At 40.4% G+C, this 20,275-nt stretch overlaps 1 protein-coding gene across 4 annotated transcripts in view; it reads right to left on the bottom strand.

The window, feature by feature from the left end:
* SEMA6A (semaphorin 6A) overlaps nucleotides 1-20,275 on the bottom strand; it is a 135,232-nt gene that overhangs the window by 50,177 nt on the left and 64,780 nt on the right. For 3 of the 4 annotated variants that reach the window (XM_033181483.1, XM_033181480.1, XM_033181481.1), the window contains exons 2-6: nucleotides 12,950-13,087; nucleotides 9,964-10,081; nucleotides 5,083-5,143; nucleotides 4,011-4,073; nucleotides 3,185-3,286 (exon numbers count right to left, since the gene is read on the bottom strand). In XM_033181483.1, coding sequence (XP_033037374.1) covers nucleotides 3,185-3,286; nucleotides 4,011-4,073; nucleotides 5,083-5,143; nucleotides 9,964-10,081; nucleotides 12,950-13,049 — 444 coding nt within the window. In that variant the 5' untranslated portion in view covers nucleotides 13,050-13,087. Of the gene's footprint in view, nucleotides 1-3,184; nucleotides 3,287-4,010; nucleotides 4,074-5,078; nucleotides 5,144-9,963; nucleotides 10,082-12,949; nucleotides 13,088-20,275 lie in introns of those variants that run through there. The other variant, XM_033181482.1, reaches the window with a different exon arrangement.

Raw genomic sequence — 20,275 nt, 5'->3', positions numbered from 1 at the left:
TAATCCTTAAAAAAAAAAAAAGTAGCTATAGCTATAGCTGGTCAAAGGCAAGAAGTAGTGAAGTACAAAAGTATCGGTTTGTGAGGTTGGAAAGGTCCAGAGACAAAAGCCATGGTGAATTCCTCTTTCCAAGAAGTAAAAACTAGCCCTTGAAGCAGTCATCAAATCCGAGACTTCACAGCAGCTCCCGGGAAGTTAAACCACTAACGGGTACAGATAATTATACAAAGACCCAGCCTGATTTTTGCAGAAGTTCAAAAGGTTTAGAGAACAGGAGGAAAAAGGCAGGGAGTGCAGTTTTAGATTTATAGTGTGTAGCCTTCAAAGCTCTCCCCCAGATAATCTTGATAATCTAATTTGGAGCTATAACCTTTCTAATACATTCAGCTTACTTGTGTTATAAAAATTAATATAGATCAGTGCATGGTAGAGAGGCAGATACTGAAAATTTGTTACTCTCTTGCTTCATGTCACTCTAATCAACTTGATGCTTGTGTGCTATGATAAGACTTGGGTTTTTCAGTGGAAGGCTGGTCATTGTTTTCACTTTGAACCTTTGTCCTGATCTGTTGATAAAAAGCACTTAAGAGAGAAGCTGTCATTCTCCCTGCAGCCAAATACATTATGTCCCATATCATCAGCAATGTCACGCTGTGCCCTGAGTCTAAAAATACACTTTTCAGAGCAATGCCAAGGGTTCTTACTACCATTCACAGTGCTAGGCATATTGTTGGGAACTAAGCATGAGCAACATCTCATCTGCGGCTTCTGAGAGGCCTGGGCTCCTGGAGCATGTCTCAGCAGGTGTGGCTAGAACAAGCAAGAGGTGATGGCATTACTATAGGTGTAGAATCGTGGGAAATGGAACATGTACAGGAAGAATAAGCCAGACGATTCATGGCCTGTATATCACTGTGCCAAGAAAACCTGTAATTTGTCATAAAAGATAGCTTTCCAACTAGGGAATTCCTTGGGATTTGTTAGAAGCATTAATCTTAATGAGTCCTAAATAATGACAAACAGGGATGGAATATTAAGTGGTAAATCAAAGTTGAAACCTTATCTGCATGCTGTCACTAGCTAGAGTAAATGTTGGGCTAGACTGGCTACCTCTATTATACACTGATAAAATAATTTTTTAATAAAAATTATTAAGTATAAAGATCTTGTCTTTATACTTAAAAACTTGATCTTTTGTTTATAACAGACCTTTATGTACTAATTTTGATTTTTAAAAAATATTGCATTAAAAATCTAACATCTTAATTACTGAATTTTTTGGTGCTCCCTTCTATTTTGTGCCTGAGCCACGCGCCTCACTTGCTCCACCCTAATCCTGGCCCTGTTGGTGCCCATTTCCAAGTGTAAGATGGAAGATGAGTACGAGGGTCAAACAGACCCTCCCTTCACTGTACATGCCAAGAAAAGACAGGGGGTCTTTCTCGTGAGCTTGCTGGTGTAGATTCCAGCCCATCATTGCTTTTCTCATTCTTCCCACTCCTAGGGTTTCACTTTATGATGATGGAACCTAAATCTATATTTCTCCCCACATCTCTCTCTAAACCAGAGCTTACTGATCCGTCTTCTTGCTAGACAGCTCTACTCATGTCCCATAGGCAGTGCTGTTCACAGTGCTTGGCATTCTCATAATGTGCGAAATGGAACCTTTACCTTCACACTCCCCCAACCCCCAACCCCAGTCTCATGGCTCTTCCTTTATTTCCTGTCTGAACTGGTGGCAGCCCCATCCATCTACTCACCAAGAGATGGCCTAGCAGTTATGCTTGAGTCACTGCTCTCTTTTTATCCAGGATAAAGAGAGATTGATAATAATTGCTTATCAATGATTAAATCCTACCGGTTTTTGTCACTTCAGTATTTCCTGAATCTATTCTCTTCCCTTCATCCCTGGAGCCATCTACATCTCCAGCTTTTTTCTGTTAACAATTGTCACTTCACAGGCACACAATTCAGAACCAAATAAGGTTTCTCAAGCTCAATAGGCCATTTCTTACTCCATGCCTTTGTTCATGCTGTTCCCTGCTAACTGGAATGCTTCTCATCCTTCATTTGGCTAACTTCTCCTTACCCTTTAAGACAAAGGTTAGGCATTACCTCATTTAATGCTTCACAAAAATTAATTAAACACCTGTTTGGGAGGCACGATGTTAGGTTCTGGGGAATCACAGATGTGATCCCTGCGCTTGTAGAGCCTGTGTTTCTTAAGGGCGGTGGTATTTGTGTTCCAGGTGTGAGAACAACAGATAGGAAAGTTTGAAGACAGGGGGTCATTTTATGAAGCTTTCCCAGACTCCTCACCTCATGCATGGCAGGAACTTTTGTGTTGTGCTTCCATAATCCATTGTATGATGTCACCATGGCAGCAACCCCATGAAATTGTTTTCTTCTCCCTGCCTGGCTTCCCTAAGAGTTGAGGCCTCCTGTCTGTCTTTACAACCTCAGCGATGGGCCACAGTAGAAAACACAGTACATGTTTCCTTCGAGAAAGGCTGGCAGAAAGATGTACAAGGAAAGCTAATAGTGGTGCAGCCAAGACCTCAGATCGCTGCCACCTCTGCTTCCACGCCTGGCAAGGTCCCTGCTCCTTCATCAGCACCTCTATTATAGCTGCATCAAAACAGCTAGATGTACTAACTCTTTAAGAGGGCTTTTTTCCCCTGCTTGCATAAAGCCAAGGTAAGTAAGGCTGTGGTCAAGAAAGCTGAGTGCTCAATGGAATTAAATTCCTGTGTTCTTGTAGGAAAGTCTATAGTTTCAAATGGCATGCTTTTGAGATACCTTTTAGAATAGAAATCACTCACCATATAAGTGTGCTTTTGTGCTCAGAGGTTAGATAGTGGGGTGGGAGGGAGAAAAAATAGAGAGAGGAAATCCACATGGTGTACATGGTAAGTATGTCAGTCTTCTGAACAATAGAGAAAAGGGTCTTACAGAAACTAACTTTGCTAGGCAGGCTCTTTAAAAATGTGTCAATCAATCCTCAACAAACAGGAAGCTTAGAGGCCTGCTCAGGATCACTCATGTGGAGCAATACATTAAGTTGAACAAGTGAGAGGAACTCAGGTGGTGTTGAATTACCCCTCTTAGGTTGCTGCAGGTACAATCACAGTAAATTATGAAATGCCTCCTGGCAGTGTGGTTCTCACCGACAAATAGCATTTACCTTATAGTTTCTGCAGGAAGGGTTGAAGGCATTAGTCCCACAGACAAACAATGCATCATCGTTTTTCTTCAGAAGAACTTTAATAAAGTTGTGGCACTCATCCTGAAAAATAATTCAAACTGTTTGTATCGTGTCCATTCAATACAGAAACCGATTCTTCACTGTATGCCATGGTCAGTAAGGTTAAAATGGAGGTGGCTGAGGACTTCTCCCATTAAAAGTTCAAGTTCCTCCTGATACTAACCACAAGATGATGCCGATATCAACGATTACTTTTTCAACAGTAAATAAAAACAAGGCACAGAATGGAAGAGTGTGTGTTTACTTTATGTCACAAAAGGAAGGCAAGCTTGGAAATGCCAACCTCCCATCATATTAATTTTAATGCCAGATGCTCCAGTGTTCCCTGATGTACAAAGCTGCTGGTTGAAGTATGTTTTTATGTTGTCATATGACCAAAGGCAGAAAAGCCCGCATGTCTGCGGCAGCCTTTTATGAGCTCTTCCACAGACTCCCTGTGGGCCTTGGACTGCAGAGGTGGGCATCGGAGTGCACTCAGAAGACTCTGTGCAGCCGGCTTTGTGTCCATAATCCTGTGTGTGCCTAAGTAGTTCATGATGCAGGCCTAGCAGCTGTTGTAATGTTTCATCACATTAAAAGCAAACTATTTTTGCAAATTAAAGCCTTCAATAAGTTGATGAAAAAAGCAATTACTGAGGGAAAAGGGAAAAAGAACAATCCATTCTACATCACGGTCTGTGGCTGGATATGACAGTCAAAAACTTAACCCAAAGTGGCAGCTGCAGGAGAAATGAAAATCGCCTACCTTATGTTTTCCCTTCATTCTGCAAGTGTCTACATCGGCCTGTCTAGATTTCCATGTCAGTTTCTGCAGGGATCAAGAAAGAAATCAATTAGAGCCCAGAGGTTGTTGCATTTGATTTTAGAAGTAAGAGTTCCCTTGGGGAGACTAAAGCCTGAACATATATTTATTGAAAGCTTTCTGCACCCTTTCTCCATGATTAATTCACCATAACAACAAAAGATTCCAGATGAAAACATTCGTTTAATTTTGAACTCCTATCAATTCATTAAACCACAAAATGATCTTCTTCTGTTTGAGTTAAAGATGAAGGAGAAAGGAAAGAATAAACAACAGTGTGAAAATGTTACATAAACTATCCAAATGGATTTGCCAAATTAGGCTCATTTTGATAAAATATGTGTCCTCGCCCTTTCCTTTCAGTTGATAAATCAATTTTTATAAAGAAGGCTTTTTTCTTAAAATATGGAAGTCATTTTCTTAAACATAAAGAGGACATTGACTCTAGGTGGACAAAGATTTAATTCAGGTTATACTCCTTCACATAGATTAATGGACTGAAGGGATCTTCTACTCCTATGGTACAGGTTTTATTAAGTAAAATATCCCCATGTGGCGTTATGAGGAAAGCTTAGCTTATACTTTCTGTCTGTCTGAAATGGGTAACGATCAAGTTCCTGAACCACAACAGTCAAATCAAACTTAATACTGCAAGACATGGAAATTAACATTGAAACCTTTGTAGAACACATTTGTGGAACAAAATTTTACTTATGGAAACTGATATTTTCTTGGACAAATGAGGCAATATTTTTATAAAAGAAATGTAGAAATTACCCAAAACTTCAAAATGTATATGTACACATATATTTGATGAATAAAATATGAAGTACATAACTGTTTCTGAACATGGATTAAATCGTAACCTATTCCCCAATTAGGATTTCACAAAATGCATGTTGGCCTCTCTAAGTTATGATTAGCTACATCATCTTAATGCACTTAAAATACATATTCTGTTCAAGAACTATCCAAAGGTCCTTCATTTTACAAATATGGTTTTAAAACAACTTACTTTGCTACAATAAATTTCTTCCGTGTGTGATGTGTCTATATCAACAGTATAAATATGGTCCCTATAGGCAAAGAAAAATTAATACAAGGTCAAACACAGAGTCAAAACAGTTCATTTTCTGCTTAATGAGTTATGTCTTATCAGGGCAGATAAGCCCATATCCATGTTCTTAAAAAAACATGATATCCACATGCAAGAAGAAAAGAGCGCAGCCTTCAAGTGATGTCTCCGGATCTCATTTAGCACCTTCTGATAAATCATGGCATTGTGCTCCAAGGGACACCTTTTATGAAAACTTTCCTGTATTAACTCTTCTCTCTGACACTAGATCTATAACATCTGCATATATGTAGCTCAGAAGGGAGGGCTCTGAAAGTTAAACTGGCCCCAAATCTAGAAAACAGATGGGTTCGTGCGCCCTTTCATTATCTTCAAATACACGTACCAAATACTTGGTATTCAACATGCCACATTTGTTCATCAAGAGGGCTAACAAAAAACTGATCTCCATCTCCATCTTTCTTTTGAAAATATATTTCCATCTTAACTTTGATTATTTGATCGACGGGATGGATGACGATAAAGGTAAAATTTTTTCCAGAAGCCACTCTTTTCCTCATAATGATGGTCAATTAAAGTCTAAAATGTACTTAAGCTAAAGTTTACATTTCTTGCTTCTGTTCACCTTCCTGTTTTGCTGAGAATTGGGTTGTCTTTACAATTTGCTGCCAATCTAGCCTTGGAAGGGGAGAAAGAGAATCAGCAGCTCAGGTGTGGGGCTATATTTAAACATCCCCTTCTGTGTGAGCTGAGTACAAGGGCGTTTTTGTCTGGAATTCGTAAGAAAGAAAAGAACTACACTCAACAGAGGAGATGGGGGCTAGTGAGGGAAAGCAAAACAGCTCATTTTCCCTTGAAATAACATTGACTTTTTCTAAAATGCAGGAAGTCCTGGGGCTGGAAAATTACCCACAGCTTTAAACCAGGACCTCAAGTCTTCTATGCAGACTTTTAAGCCACCTCGTTAGTTAAAAGAAAGAGTGGGGAGCTGATAAGAAAGGAATTATTTGCAGGATTCACACATATATATATATATATTTTTTTTTTTTTTTCAGTTCTTGGAAAATCTGTTTGCTTCTTGTTTTAGAAAAGCACAACACAGAAAAATAACAGGCCATCTCACGTGAAAATAAAAGGAACAGGAAGGGCAGTTGGCTTAGAAAATTCCCTTGCCTGCTACTGTGAGTGTGCATGGGGTGAGGGGGGGAAGGGCATGGTAAGGCGTGGAGGAGTAGGGGCCTGTTTTGTAAATTGCTGAATAGGGAAGTTTCTTCAAACTTCAGTAGGCTGCCAGAATCGCCATGCCCTTTAATTTCAAGGCAGTTTTATTGCATTTGTTTATTACTTGTTTGACTTTATTGGTGGTGCTGTGGTCAGACTCATTATTGGAATGGAATTGCCTATTACTTTGGTATCAGGTTTGAGATGACTTGAGGCTTTTCCTTGCCTGCCTCCCCTCAAAACTGAAGTCGGAGCTGAACATACGAATTGTAAATGAACAACTGATTAATATGCATTGGCAGCTCCTCAGAAAGCTCTCAGATTGCCCCCTTTTGGCATGGCCTGTTTATGTTAATTAGCAGTTTAGAGATTAAAAAAGAAGAGGAATTTACAAAGTGGATAATAATAAAGCAGAATTGAAAGGGGTTCTTGCCACCAACACTCACTCAGTCCCCTGGGTTCTGGAGGGGACTTGGCTTGCGATTGCTGACACCAATTGTCTAGAAGAACTGGGAAGCCTTTTAAACATAGAATTCTGTGAATGAAATCTTCTTTTGGACAATGACAATCTTTTTCAATATCCAAAAGCTCACATGGCCCTAGCAAACAAAAATGGTGCTTTATGGTAAACCACAGACCATGGTCGGGGTCATTCCCAACCATCTTAGTGTGCATCCCAGGTCTCATACACTGTTCTTCCTGAATTAAGTTATTTGAACATAAACTGACTTAATCCTAGCACTTCCTCTTCCCCCTCCAGCAAGCACCACTGAATTGTGTTGCCATGGCTTGAACCTGGGCGGCAGGGGGCGGGGGGAGGGATTTAGCTTTAAATCATGTTATTTGCTGCCTAGAAACTTGGATCTCTCAGAGCAATGTTGGGAAGTGTAACATTAAAGTGAATTAAAGTTGGAAGCGTAAAAATAAAGTGTAAAATTAAAAGGAGAGAAGAGGCCCTAAATATGGTGGGCATGGAACCCCTTCAAGAATTTGTTTAAGGGTGTGTGTTGAGAGGAAGTGGCTGCGTATGGTGTGAAAACCAACATGTCAATGCTACAGTGATATAAACTTGACCTCTAATCAAAGATGAGTTTATTTGATAGTTTCAAAAATATTAGTGTGTTTCTTCTTTTTATCCTTCTATTTCTTCTTTCCCTTACCTTCCTTGGGGTGAGGAGTTAGAATAAAACTGTCTTGGTTTTAATGAGCTAGAATAAAGGTCACTTTTAAGTCTGCATAGGACCTTGCTCCTAACACTCATATAGCCCTGGAACCTGTGGTCCATGCGCTGCTAAATCGTTGAGTACAAGGGCAGTCTGTTATACCATTTTTTCCCCCGGAGACTCAATTGGAAACTGAACAATTCACAAGAGATTCTTAAGTCAACCTATTTCTCACAGATTCAATGTTTTATCATTTGTTTTGATCAGCCCTTGAGTACTAATGTCATTTTCCAACCCTGTTATGTTTAGGAAAATAAAAATGACATTTAAGAAGGAGCTGGTATTCTATCAGAGAGGTGACTACTGAGCATCTTATGGAAAGGCTTTATAATGACTACTCATAATGACCATGTTCTTGGGCAACAGCTATTACAAGGGTATTCTCAGGACAAACAGTACCAGCTCTATTCCTCAGTATGCAGCAAAGTACAGGGAATGACAGCATGGACTCTAGAGCAAGACCATCCTGGTTCAAATCCTGCTTCTGTCATTTTGGCCCCATCATTTCACCTATCTGTCCCTTGGATTCCTCCTATAAGACATGGGAATAATAACAGCTCCTTCTTATAGGGTTGTTTCCAGGATTGGATGAATTGACATTCACAAATAATCTATAGCTATGTTTGTTCATTGTATGTGCACAGCATACTAGTTGTATATACTGTATAAGTATTTGTAAAGTAAAACTTTAGAAAAGTATCTGGACATTGCTTCCTGTAGCCGAGTTGGGGGCAGTTTCAGGACGTTTTAGTCTAGCCGTTTTTTTTTGTTTTGTTTTGTTTTTAACTTTATGTTGCGCAGCTTATCACCTCAGAACATCTAAGTGCTTTAGAAGAATCAACCACTGTTATTTACTTGTTCTTTCCTTATGCCAGATAGAAACGATCTCCATTTCTAGGCCGGGCATGGTGGCTCACACCTGCAATTCCAGCACTTTGAGAGGTCGAGGTGGGTGGACCACTTGAAGGTCAGGAGTTCGAGACTAGCCTGGTCAACATGGTGGAATGCCATCTCTACTAAAAATACAAAAATTAGCTGGGCATGGTGGTGGGTGCCTGTAGTCCCAGCTACTCAGGAGGCTGAGGCAGGAGAATTGCTTTAACATTGGTGAGGAGGAGGAAGTTGCAGTGAGCTGAGATCGTGCCACTGCACTCCAGCCTGGACAATGGGAGTGAAATGCTGTCTCAAAAAAAGCATAATCTCCATTTCTTCTCCCTAGTGTGAAATGATTAAACAGTGTAGAGCCAAGAAAGACCACAGGGAACACTACAAGATAGTGCTCCATATTGCTGTTCATTTGGAATTATTTTGAATAGCTACACACTTCCAAAATGGAGGATCATATATTGTTGGACTCGTTAGGGACTTCATTAAGGTAATCAAATACAACATCTCATTTGGCAGAGGATACTTATGGATGGCCACAGAAGTTGTGGTCCGGCTAAATTAAGGGCAGAATTATAACAAAAGCCTAAATTTCTGTGATCCCTGTTTGAGCCATATTCTTACCATGCCATTCAGCCTTAAGACGTCAGTCTGTCTGTCTAAATAACATTTCCCCAATGGATGAATATTTTCTTTACTAAAACCAAATAAAAACCTTCTGAAATATATATTATGCTTTCTTTGGTTGTCATTGCCGTTCTTTCAAAGTGATGATATATATTATGAATGATATATATGATAACTGCAAAAAATATAAATAGGTTTAATGCACACACCTACATTTACACTATATAATACATGTTTACACATTCTACTTAATTTAACAAATAAGTATTAGGCCAGATGAGGTGGCTCAGGCCTGTAATCCCAGCACTTCGGGAGGCCAAGGTGGGTGAATCACCTGAGGTCAGGAGTTCAAGACCAGCCTGACCAACATAGTGAAACCCTGTCTAAAATACCAAATTAGCCAGGCGTGATGGTGCATGCCTGTTATTCCAGCTACTTGGGAGGCTGAGGCAAAAGAATTGCTTGAACTCACGAGAGGGAGGTTTTGGTGAGCTGAGATTGTGCCATTGCACTCCAGCCTGGGCAATAAGAGCGAAAACTCCATCTTAAACAAACAAAAAAGTATTGAGGAGCAGAGCATTCTAATGGGTGCTTGAATAAATATTTGCATATATGTTCAAGATAAACAGTGGATTATTTGAGTGTAAGTGCCCAAATATGCTATTGTTTCTATTTAAATCCACATAGGGTTAAACAGACACAGACAGTTTTGAAATAACGATTGCTTGACAATTACAGGAGCCTTTAAATTAAATAACACTCTATTGAGAAACCTCAAGATCTCAAAAATAATGCAGAGCCGGTACATTTAGGACCTTGGGCTTTTGGACACGCTGGAGGCAGACAAGGGGAAAGGGCCCCGTACCTAGCAGCAATGTAGAGGGTTCCGTTCATGATCATAATCATCTGGATGTCCAGCCTGTGCCTCTGTGTGGTGTTCCGTCCTGGCTTGTGGCCCACAAACACCGGATACTGTTTTGTATCTGTGAAAAGAGGAGATGGCGCAAGAAAGGAGAAACAAATCAAGCCAGGAATTGACAGGGTAGGCAGGGGAGGGAAACAGGCCACAAAAGAAAGCCGTGTTTAAGTCAGACCATGCCACCATTTTCCATTTCCATATGAGTCTGTTATTTTAGGAAATATGATAGAAGAGTGCTCTTTAAGGTTCATCAAGTTAGTTTCATTTCTAGATGATAATAAGCCTGGATTTATATTTCTAAGTGTCACAATTTTTGATTTGTCTCTCTTTCTCAGGGCTCAACTTGCTAGCGAACGCTTTGCATGAAGGTGCTCTTTTCTTCCACAGTTTTCTTTTCATCTTCTGTAGAGCTAAGCCTGAGGGGGCAGTCTGCCAAAGATCTTGTCTCGGGACAAAACTATTTCAAAGCAGCCTTTCCATCAATCACCACAAATGCAATGTGGTCTGGAGGCGAGAGCCCTTGTCCAGGAGCCAGAAGAAAAATGCAGTCTCCACAGGCGTCCAGTTGGAATAATCCACTATTGAAGGCAGCCCTGCGAGGTTGGTTGGCATTCTAGGAACTGTGGGAAGTTCACTCTTGAGTTAAGCAGTTGGCTAACAATTTCACAGAAATGTGGGCTTTGACAGGACAGGGTCAAACTGAGTGTAGCCAGTCAGGTGATCTGAAATTTTCCCTGACTTGGTGAGTCAATGAGCATATTTCTCTTTTCCTATAGTTCTCTTTGGCCGAGAGTGGGCAATTTGGATTCAGATCTGACCTTTAAAAATATCTACATCTCAACATCTCTGCCTTTACACTTACAATCTTGAGAGCACTGGTGAGCCTCCAGAGAAACTCAGGAGGAAAGAAAGATGAGCCACATTTAAAAGGCACTTGTTTTCTGGAGAGGGGTGGGGGTGTAAATAATGACTAGAACCATTCACAGATTTATGCTCAGACCCTCACTTCACACCCTTGTAGTATCTGACCATTACTCACAATGGGTGTCTTATCAGGAGTCTTTTATATTTTATTCACAAGAGAGCTTGGTATAAGACAATCTTGTGCTTTCCCTTCCACTGCTTTGAAATTTCATGTACCCATTCATTAAGGAGATTGCTAAAACAATTCAAATGTCTCCAAGATCATGGATTTGAGTGACCACAGAGGGGTGGCTGATAGCAACCCATTTGGGCTGGAGTCCCTTCTTTTTTTTTTTTTTTTTTTTGAGATGGAGTCTCGCTCTGTCACCAGGCTGGAGTGCAGTGGTGCGATCTCGGCTCACTATAATCTCCACCTCCCGGGTTCAAGCGATTCTGCTGCCTTGGCCTCCTGAGTGGCTGGGACTACAGGCAACCACCACCATGCCCATCTAATTTTTTTTTTTTTTTTTCGTATTTTAGTAGAGACAGGGTTTCACCATGTTAGCCAGGATGGTCTCCATCTCCTGACCTCGTGATCCGCCCACCTCGGCCCCCCAAAGTGCTGGGATTACAGGCGTGAGCCACCGCGCCCGGCCTGGAGTCCCTTCTATACTTAGGCACCCAAGACAGAAATCTTACCTCAAATGGAAATAAATAAATGTTTATTAAGTTTAGAACCTTGAGTTAGGTGGACTCTGCCATTTCAGGAGTGATGATCTTGAACTACACATTTGTTCTTAATAATGCCCTTTGACTTTGGACTTTCTAATTGTTTTGTGTGTCAGTTTTGCTACCTCATTTTCTTCCAACCCAGAAAGAACAGCTGAACACTGGGCATATTTGGATCTCCTTAGTATTCCTTATTAATGTTAGACACCTTTCTATGGCTCAGTCAGTGTTTGTTTTGGGGTGATTACTATGAAAAGAGATATTTAGAAAAAAATGCTCTCTTACATTTTTATTGTAATAAAATACTTAAGTCTTTTGAAGGGCATGAAAAAAAGTGGTAAATTGAATGTTCCATGCAACACATAGGCAGGACTCTCCTCTTTTGAGGAGACAACTGAATTCTTAATCATGTCAGTATCTACTCCTGACGATGAAGCAGAGACCAAAGGAAAGTTATAAACAGTTAAAATGGGTCCTCTATAAATTCAAAATTACTCTTTACCCAAGTCTATTAACCATGTAACTTCTAAGTCCAAAAAAAAAAAAATAATAATTTTCTCTGAAGTACTCCCAAATGGTCATTGTTTTTTGTTCCTATTTTGCAGCAATCCCTATATATGAAGTGTATGTAAAGGTGAGTAACATAACACTGCCAATACCCAGATCACAGTGATGCTCTCCCACAGAGTTGATTTTAAGACATGAACACCATGGCCTTCATGTAGTAGCTGAGACTCCATCAGGGTTACAAGAGACGTTTCAAATCCTCACACATGTCCCCACAGCAACATCTGATGGAGTTATAGAAAAGTCATCCTATCGGCCGGGCGCGGTGGCTCAAGCCTGTAATCCCAGCACTTTGGGAGGCCGAGACGGGCGGATCACAAGGTCAGGAGATCGAGACCACCCTGGCTAACACGGTGAAACCCCGTCTCTACTAAAGAATACAAAAAACTAGCCGGGCGATGAGGCGGGCGCCTGTAGTCCCAGCTACTCAGGAGGCTGAGGCAGGAGAATGGCGGGAACCCGGGAGGCGGAGCTTGCAGTGAGCTGAGATCCGGCCACCGCACTCCAGCCTGGGCGACAGAGCCAGACTCCGTCTCAAAAAAAAAAAAAAAAAAAAAAAAAAAAGATAAGTCATCCTATCCATTTGACTAGACTTGAATTATCCACCTTTGCCATGTACAGAGGTCTAAGAAGTCACCTTTTCTATTTCGTTTTTCATTTCTATTTTTGGCTAGTCCGATTCAGGCTAAAATGTTCTCAAAGGGAGACAGTGAGTGAGACCATGGGTACTTACAGTTGCCATGCGAAATACTGATTGGCTCAGAATCTTCTGGGAAACCAGCCCCAGCAAAGGGTAGCAGTGTGAGATACAGCAGCAAGGCTTCTGACCTCATAGTAGTTCGGCGGGGAGACTTTATGTCTCTACTTCACCCTGCCAAAAAGCGAAGAGCAGATTTTGTTTTCCAAGTCAGCTTTGTTCAATGCCATAAAATGAAATACCCTTAAAGATAAATTCAAGAGGAAAAAAAAGCTTCTGCTTTACATCTTCTACATGGTGAATTCGCTGATTTTTGTGTTTGGAACTTGTACCCGTTACCTACTGTTACCTCTTTCCCCATGCATCTGAGCCCTTTTGCAAAGTTTCTCCAATATGGGACAAAGAGCTTTAGTTCCTTTATCCTGAGCCATCTTTAGGCTTTTATAGATGGCTATTGCACAATCATGAAACTCTGCATTCAAAATCACTCAGAAATTTGAGGTGATTGCCAATATCAAAAAATAGGAGATTTCTGATATTAATCTAGATTTTTCAATTTCTTTGTAAAAATCAAAATACCTGCCATACTGCCCTAAATGACAGTTTCCTTAGGCACCACACCTCCACTTCCAACACACAGGTACAGACATGCACACGCACACACATACACATATCTATAACTCGTCCTCTTTACTGATTTCCATTACCTGCTTGACCCCTTCATTGAGATATTCACCCCTGACTATGTCATTCTACAGTGACTTAGACATAAATAAATAAAATCACACAATCTATATTTAAAGAGAAGTAGGCAGATCCTTTCACACTCTAAAGATTACTACAAGGAGAATCTGAAACCGCATTCTGAAACGGTATTGTTGATTTAAAAAGTCATATCTCTGCATATTTTAGTCTCAATACTTCCTTGCAGTGAAATAGTAGTGAATAAAAATGTCAGATATACTGTTCTACCCATCTGTATTTTCTCGACGAAGCTCTTTATGTGCAGAAAAATTCTCCTAAATCTTGGAAACAAAATCCCATGTGGGACTGCTGGATACAGTGAAAAAAAAAAAAGACTCATAATATGGTAAATATCACTTAATTCTCAGGCATATTGCAAATAAGCATTGATCTCTCATGAAAATTAATGTAAAATGAGGATATCTTTTCATCTTTCCAGAGCAGTAAACTCTTTGAAGTAGCCTGCCAAAGATTATCTTTTTTGAACAAAGCTATTTTACAGTAATCCATCAATCATTTAAGATTTGTGTGTAGAAATGTCAAACTTCGTAACCTAGATGTCTTTGAAAGTTAATTTGGCAAACAAACTGCTAACTTAACGCTTTTTGGAACACCCCGTTTTGATCACATACCTATGTCTCTTCTCTTCATGCCAAAAAAGTATTAATCAGTCCCAAGTGTTGCACTGTAACTTATAATTTCACAGGCGCAGCTAGGTCTTAAGCATTTCTTCAAATGAAAGGTGCACATTAATTAATTTGCTTTATCTTGAATCAAAGAGGGAGAGAGATCGAGAGAAAAGCCTAAACAGTTCCATATCTCCATCTCTGATGTGTAGATTAAAATTAAACTTTAAATGATTACTTGTTCATAAGGGTGAACCATTACGAAGAGACATAAACATGTATTTATTAGACAGGTGAAAAGCAAGAGTCTATTCATTCATTTATTTGCCAGTTCTTCCTATCCTAGAGAATCTGAACTCAAAGGAAAGAAGCTCTGAAGTGCCCCGATTTGCTTCTCATGGCTCCTGTTCAGTACAGTATTAAAGGGGAGAAATAAATCACAAAAATAAGTAAAACATAAACAAGACACCAGTCAGCTGTTAGATTTTAGGAGAGAAAGCATCTGGCGGGAGGGGGAGGGGGCAGGGAGAACTGGCAACTTTTACCAGGAGCTCAAGAATAGTATTATACAGAAGCATATTGCCTCAGAGAATTTGTAGCATATAATGGAAGAAAAGAGGAAACTCAAAAGTCTGATTCTCATTCCTTTAGAAATGCTTAGAGATGTATGTATGCTTTTAAGGCTTAATTTTTCTTGACATGACAAATGAGTCTCCATCCTTCAACAACTGCATTCATTTTGGTGCAAATGTCCTACAAGCTAACGAGACAATGTCCTGCTACTTTATTATATCCCCCAATTTTAATTTTTTCCATCTTAAGATTGCATGTGTCAAATGTGAAATTGTCAACCCCAGAAGCTGGCAGGAAGAGCAATGCATGCAGAAGAAATCTATTATGCAAGTCAATGGCTATTCTGGCTATCCCTGCAGCCAGCATCATGGCTGAGATATGTCATTTAAATATCTCCAGGTTTACAGCAGGGCTCTCTGCCAGGAAAAATAGCTGTTTTATATGTCTTTCTATCATTATATCATCAGGTAGTTAACATGTACATCATACCGGTGAAAGTGCTCTGGAAGTATTGGTTCATCTCGGTCAGTCCACGTGAACACTTGAAAATTTTCTTCAGTTGAAGTTTTGATGTATTATTCCCTTTCTACTCAATTTTGGGCCCTAACCCTTGTAAATATGTAGACAATAAATTTTCTTGTTGAAATGATTACTTTGCGGAGGGATCCCAATTCCATAACATTGTCATTTCTCATCCAAAGAACACAGGCTTGGGTCTGTTTCCTAAGATCACGCAATACAGACTTACACCAGCCCAGGAGAACAAAAACAAGAACTTAACACTGAGTTTATAAACCTCGAGTGAGCTGTGTTGCTGCAATTTAAGAGGCTGTTTAAGTCACTTTCAAAACTTTGAAAAGTGCTACCCACATGCAGCATATTTATAGGTATCTGCAAACATTTGTCGATTTCCCTGTCTGTGACTGTGCTTATATAGGCTAAATATAACTTAGACTGAAGCAGCTATTCAGAAAATTAGATAAAGGAGGACTGTCAATATAAGGATTCTAAATAAAAGCATTTACTTCATAAGTAAGCCTATTATATCTCAATTTTCCATCTACTTGTCTCAGCCTTTCACTCTTCTTAGCCTGAAGTGAAATGGCTTTTGTAAAACATACCACTACTACAAAGTTATAATCCTAATTTGCCCCAAACCCCCAAATTCACAGAACATTCTTCATGTTAATAGCATCTGCTTAGTGAATTTATCAGGTCTATTTAGGTTCATCTGAAATTAATTTGTATTGACTATCTACACCCAAACAAAAATTTTTTTCACAATAATTTTTCCCTACAGTTTTTAAGCCCAAATTGGGTCACAGAACTGTGATGTACAAATGGTGTTGTGATTATTGGTTGCCATGAGCCAAATGAACCATGCAGAATGCTAATTGGCCAGGAAACTAGCTTTCAGGTATTCCAGATTGAAGACGAAACAAAGGAGACCAAAAGAAGGACTGTCTGAAAACCCGGTGAATGCATTCATGTTGATAATTTTTTTTAAATAATAAATTCTTTTCAATTACTAGAGCTTCCATTTATGCACAAGCCTACCTCCCACACCCTTGATGTACAGCGGGTCACTGTGTCAGCCAAGCGTGAAGCAAAAGGGATGGCAGTGGAGCTGGAAATGATTACAAAGTCAGAGAATGAGTCCATCAATTGCCACATCTTACTTCTAATGAGTCAGTTTAATAAGCCACGAGGACTGGGAAGCCATGACAAGTGGAGCCAGCCAGAGTACCACTCAGGCTAACCCCTGACGCTAGTTCTGATCCTCTGCCCAACTATCCTCCAAATTCTGCCCTGGAAAATTCTATGGGGGCTCACAAACTTGTAGTACCTGGCAGAAACGGACTCACAGAGAAGAAAAACCCTAAATTAGCAACATTGAGGGAAAAATAGGAGATTTAATAAACAACTCCAGATTTCTGACTTCTTTAAAAAGATCAGAGGTCGGGCTTTGCTAGTCCAAGTCCCCACCTGACAAAACTCTGGAGTTGAGCATTGGCTGTCCCAAATAGGACTCTCTGCAGTTGGAAACATTCCCAGGCCTTCCCAATCTCTTAGGAGGCCTTTCTTACCCATTCGCCTCATCTGCCTGCTCTTGAAGGCTCAGAGGGAACCTTTATGCTACCCAGGTACAGGACATCAACGCTACAGCATGAGGTATTCTGTTTCTCTTGACCATCATCTGCAAGTGGCTGAGCAGCCTTAGCAAGTGGACCCTGTGGAACCCACTGTCTATACACACAAATTAATGAACATTGCTTGTTTTAGAGACCTGGTTGGGCTGCCCCACAAACTGTCCACATGTCCAGCTGCAGCAAACGATGCATAAATGCTTGGTGCATCAAACTGCATGGAGGCCTTGACTGTGCGAATACAATTTGTGTCCTATTTGGTACACGTGGCAGCATCTTCCAGAATGTTGGCACACAGGGAACATTTTAATAATAAGGGATAGTGATGTGAAAAATAATATATCTGGAAACTTGCAAATACAAAATGCTCTTAACAACTCCAAGTGTGCACTTGAAATAAAGAGGAAATGATAATAGTGGCACTATTTTTCCATGAGGAAAGTCACTTACTATCATGTCTCAGTAATTCTTTTAAAAAGCTCATTTTCTAATATCATATGAAGTTTTAAAGATAACCAGCAATTCCTGCTGTCATTAACAGAAGGAAGGGCACATTAATAGCATTGACTCTGGGCAAGTTAGCCTCCCTGGCTCCCAGTTTCCTAACCTGTAAAAGGAAAGGATATGAAATGTAATGGTCTATAAGATTCCTCTGGCTCTGTGATGGCACTGTTCTAAGTGATTCTGCCTCAGTGAAGAAGGGTGTCTCTCAGTGTGTGTGTGTGTGTGTGTGTGTGTGTGTGTGTGTGAAAGAGAGAGACAGCGCGATTAGGAAGGTTGGTACAGGGAGTGGTCTGTCTCTGGGTCATGTTGTAACACATTCCAAGGCCAAGAACATCACCTGGAGAGATGAGGTAGGGGCAGCAGGGGGAATAAGGTGGCCCAGGCTGAGGCAGGGTGAGGGGCTAGACCTCCACACACCTTTCCTCTTTGTCCTAAAGGGCACTGGAAATGTAGCTGGGCTCTTGCTGTTGTGTCAGCCACTCTCAGATCACCAAGGAGGGCAGGCAGAAAAAGTTCTCTGCAGCGGGGCAAGTGACCTTTCCAAAACAAACAGGGCAACAGGGCTCATTTTTCCCTCTACACTCTTTCCTGGTTGCTCCTAAGCAGCATGTGGTTTGGAAACTCTAGGGATATTCAGCGTGTCAATGTGTGGTACTGTTTGTGGCAAGCATGAGGGGTAGAACGAACTCTCTTCCATGTAGCTCTCACTGGACTGCAATAGGCACATCATGAAAAGTGGTGAAAAGTTCATCAAGTGAGAGTAAAGAAATCCCAGCCTGCTATACTGCCTGGTCTCAACTCCAGGACACAGTTCAGGTAGATAAGCAGTTCTAATCTGACCACAGAGAACACTGTTGTGACCATTTAATCTTATTTAGACTTTAGTTGAGTTTTACACTAAATCTAAAATTTTCATTTTTATTAACTCAAGTTTTTGGACATCATCTTTGTACAGTGTGACTGCCTCCAAAAGTCTAAATTGAAATTGATTTAAAAGCTCCTACATGAAATCAAACTATTGCAATAACATAGGAGAGCAGAAGAGAGCAGAGGGTGAAACCTGCGTTTCGAAACCCCCTTCCCCCTTACTAGCTGGGACCTCTGGCAAGATGCTTAAGCTCTTTGAGCCTCAGTTTCCCCTTCTTTATATGGGTAATATAGTGTCTTGGAGACTCTCCATAGTCCTCAATAAATGTTTATTTATTCTTCAGCTAAGATACTAAAAATTACTTTTTAATAGCTTTTCTTGGACTTCCTTACAAAATTCTCGGGGAGGTCCTAGATTAGCTTCCAGTGTTCTAGTGCTTCAGTGGGAGGAGAAGTCCCCTTCTCTCCCTCCCTCCTTCTCTCCCTCCCTCCTTCTCTCCCTCCCTCCTTCTCTCTCCCCCACCCACGTCAAGTCACTGAGCTTCTTGTCTCTGGAGGTGGGCACTTGGAGAGGCTGGAGAGTCTGTCTTGGGAGTCACACAAACATTGTGTGGTTTTTAAAAAATATAAATCATGGCATTCACAGTAATGCAAAGAAACATAATGATGTGGAAAATAAAGAAAGGACTGGGTGAAAGTAGGGGTTTACTGAGTATCTTCTGTGTGCAAGGTACATATGCCTATTACTTTATTGAAACATCACAGCAACCCAGAGAGAAAGGCCTTATTATCTCTGTTGTAAACACAAGAATAAACTGCGATTCAAGGGGGTGAAGTAACATGTCTAGGCAGCACATAGTAAATACAGTTGTCCTTCAGTATCTGTGGGGGATTGGTCCCAGGACCTCCCCAAAGATTCCAAAATCTGGGGATGCTCAAGTCCCTTGAATAAAATGGTATAGTGTTTTGCATGTAACCTATGCACAGCCTCCTGTATACTTTAAACCATCTCTAGATTATTTATAATACATAATACAATGTAAATGCTATGTAAATCATTGTTTCACTGTATTGCTTAGGGAAAAGCGACAGGAAAAAGAAGTCTGTAGATGTCCAGTACAGATGCAATTTAAAAAATATATATATTTTCTATCAGTGGTTGGTTGAATCCACTGCTGTGGAACCCATGGATAGAGAGGGCCAACTGTATTTACAGCACAGTAGTCAAAGGGTAAAGACAAAACGCAAAGCCAGGTCCTTAGAATGCCAAAGTTTATGTCCTTCCCAGGGCATTAAAGAAAAAGGAACAGAAGAAAGATTGGAAAGAGAAAGGTGCTGGCATAAATGGAAACTGCACTTAAGATCATATATAGGCTGATGCATCTATGCTTATGTGGACGAAATGGCTGAAAGTCCCTAATGGCTTCAGTAATAAAAATCTATAAAGGGAGTACACAGTTGCTCCCAAACATGTAGGCATGCAAAGCCTCATTCCACTTTATGGCCCTGTGATTGCAGTCTTAAGGTGATAGAAAGATGCAAATGCTTCTCAACCAGTTTTAGGAGAAATTGATTCTCTCACGAACAACACTGTTAAGTAGAACTACTTGCCTGCTTGCAGCCTTCCTCAACCGTGATGTTTTAACATCAACACATCATAGAGAACAGTGTCAGTTGCAAAGGGTAAGAACAAAGTTGCCTGCTTCAGTAGCCGATAGGATAAACAGATGTGGACATATCTCAAGTCAATAAGGAACCTCTGTCCAGAGAGAGATGGGAAAGCAGGTGTTCGTGTTGAATATCCAGCTGGAAACCTGCTTCACAGAGACTGCAACTGCTGATCATTCTTGCACCAGAGGAAAATTTAAAGAAATAATGAGTGTTTAAATAGTAGGCATCCT

Source organism: Trachypithecus francoisi, unplaced genomic scaffold (assembly GCF_009764315.1).
Source record: "Trachypithecus francoisi isolate TF-2019V2 unplaced genomic scaffold, Tfra_2.0 Lachesis_group2, whole genome shotgun sequence".
Taxonomy (NCBI): Eukaryota; Metazoa; Chordata; class Mammalia; order Primates; family Cercopithecidae; genus Trachypithecus; species Trachypithecus francoisi.
This window is presented reverse-complemented; position numbering and strand designations above follow the sequence as displayed.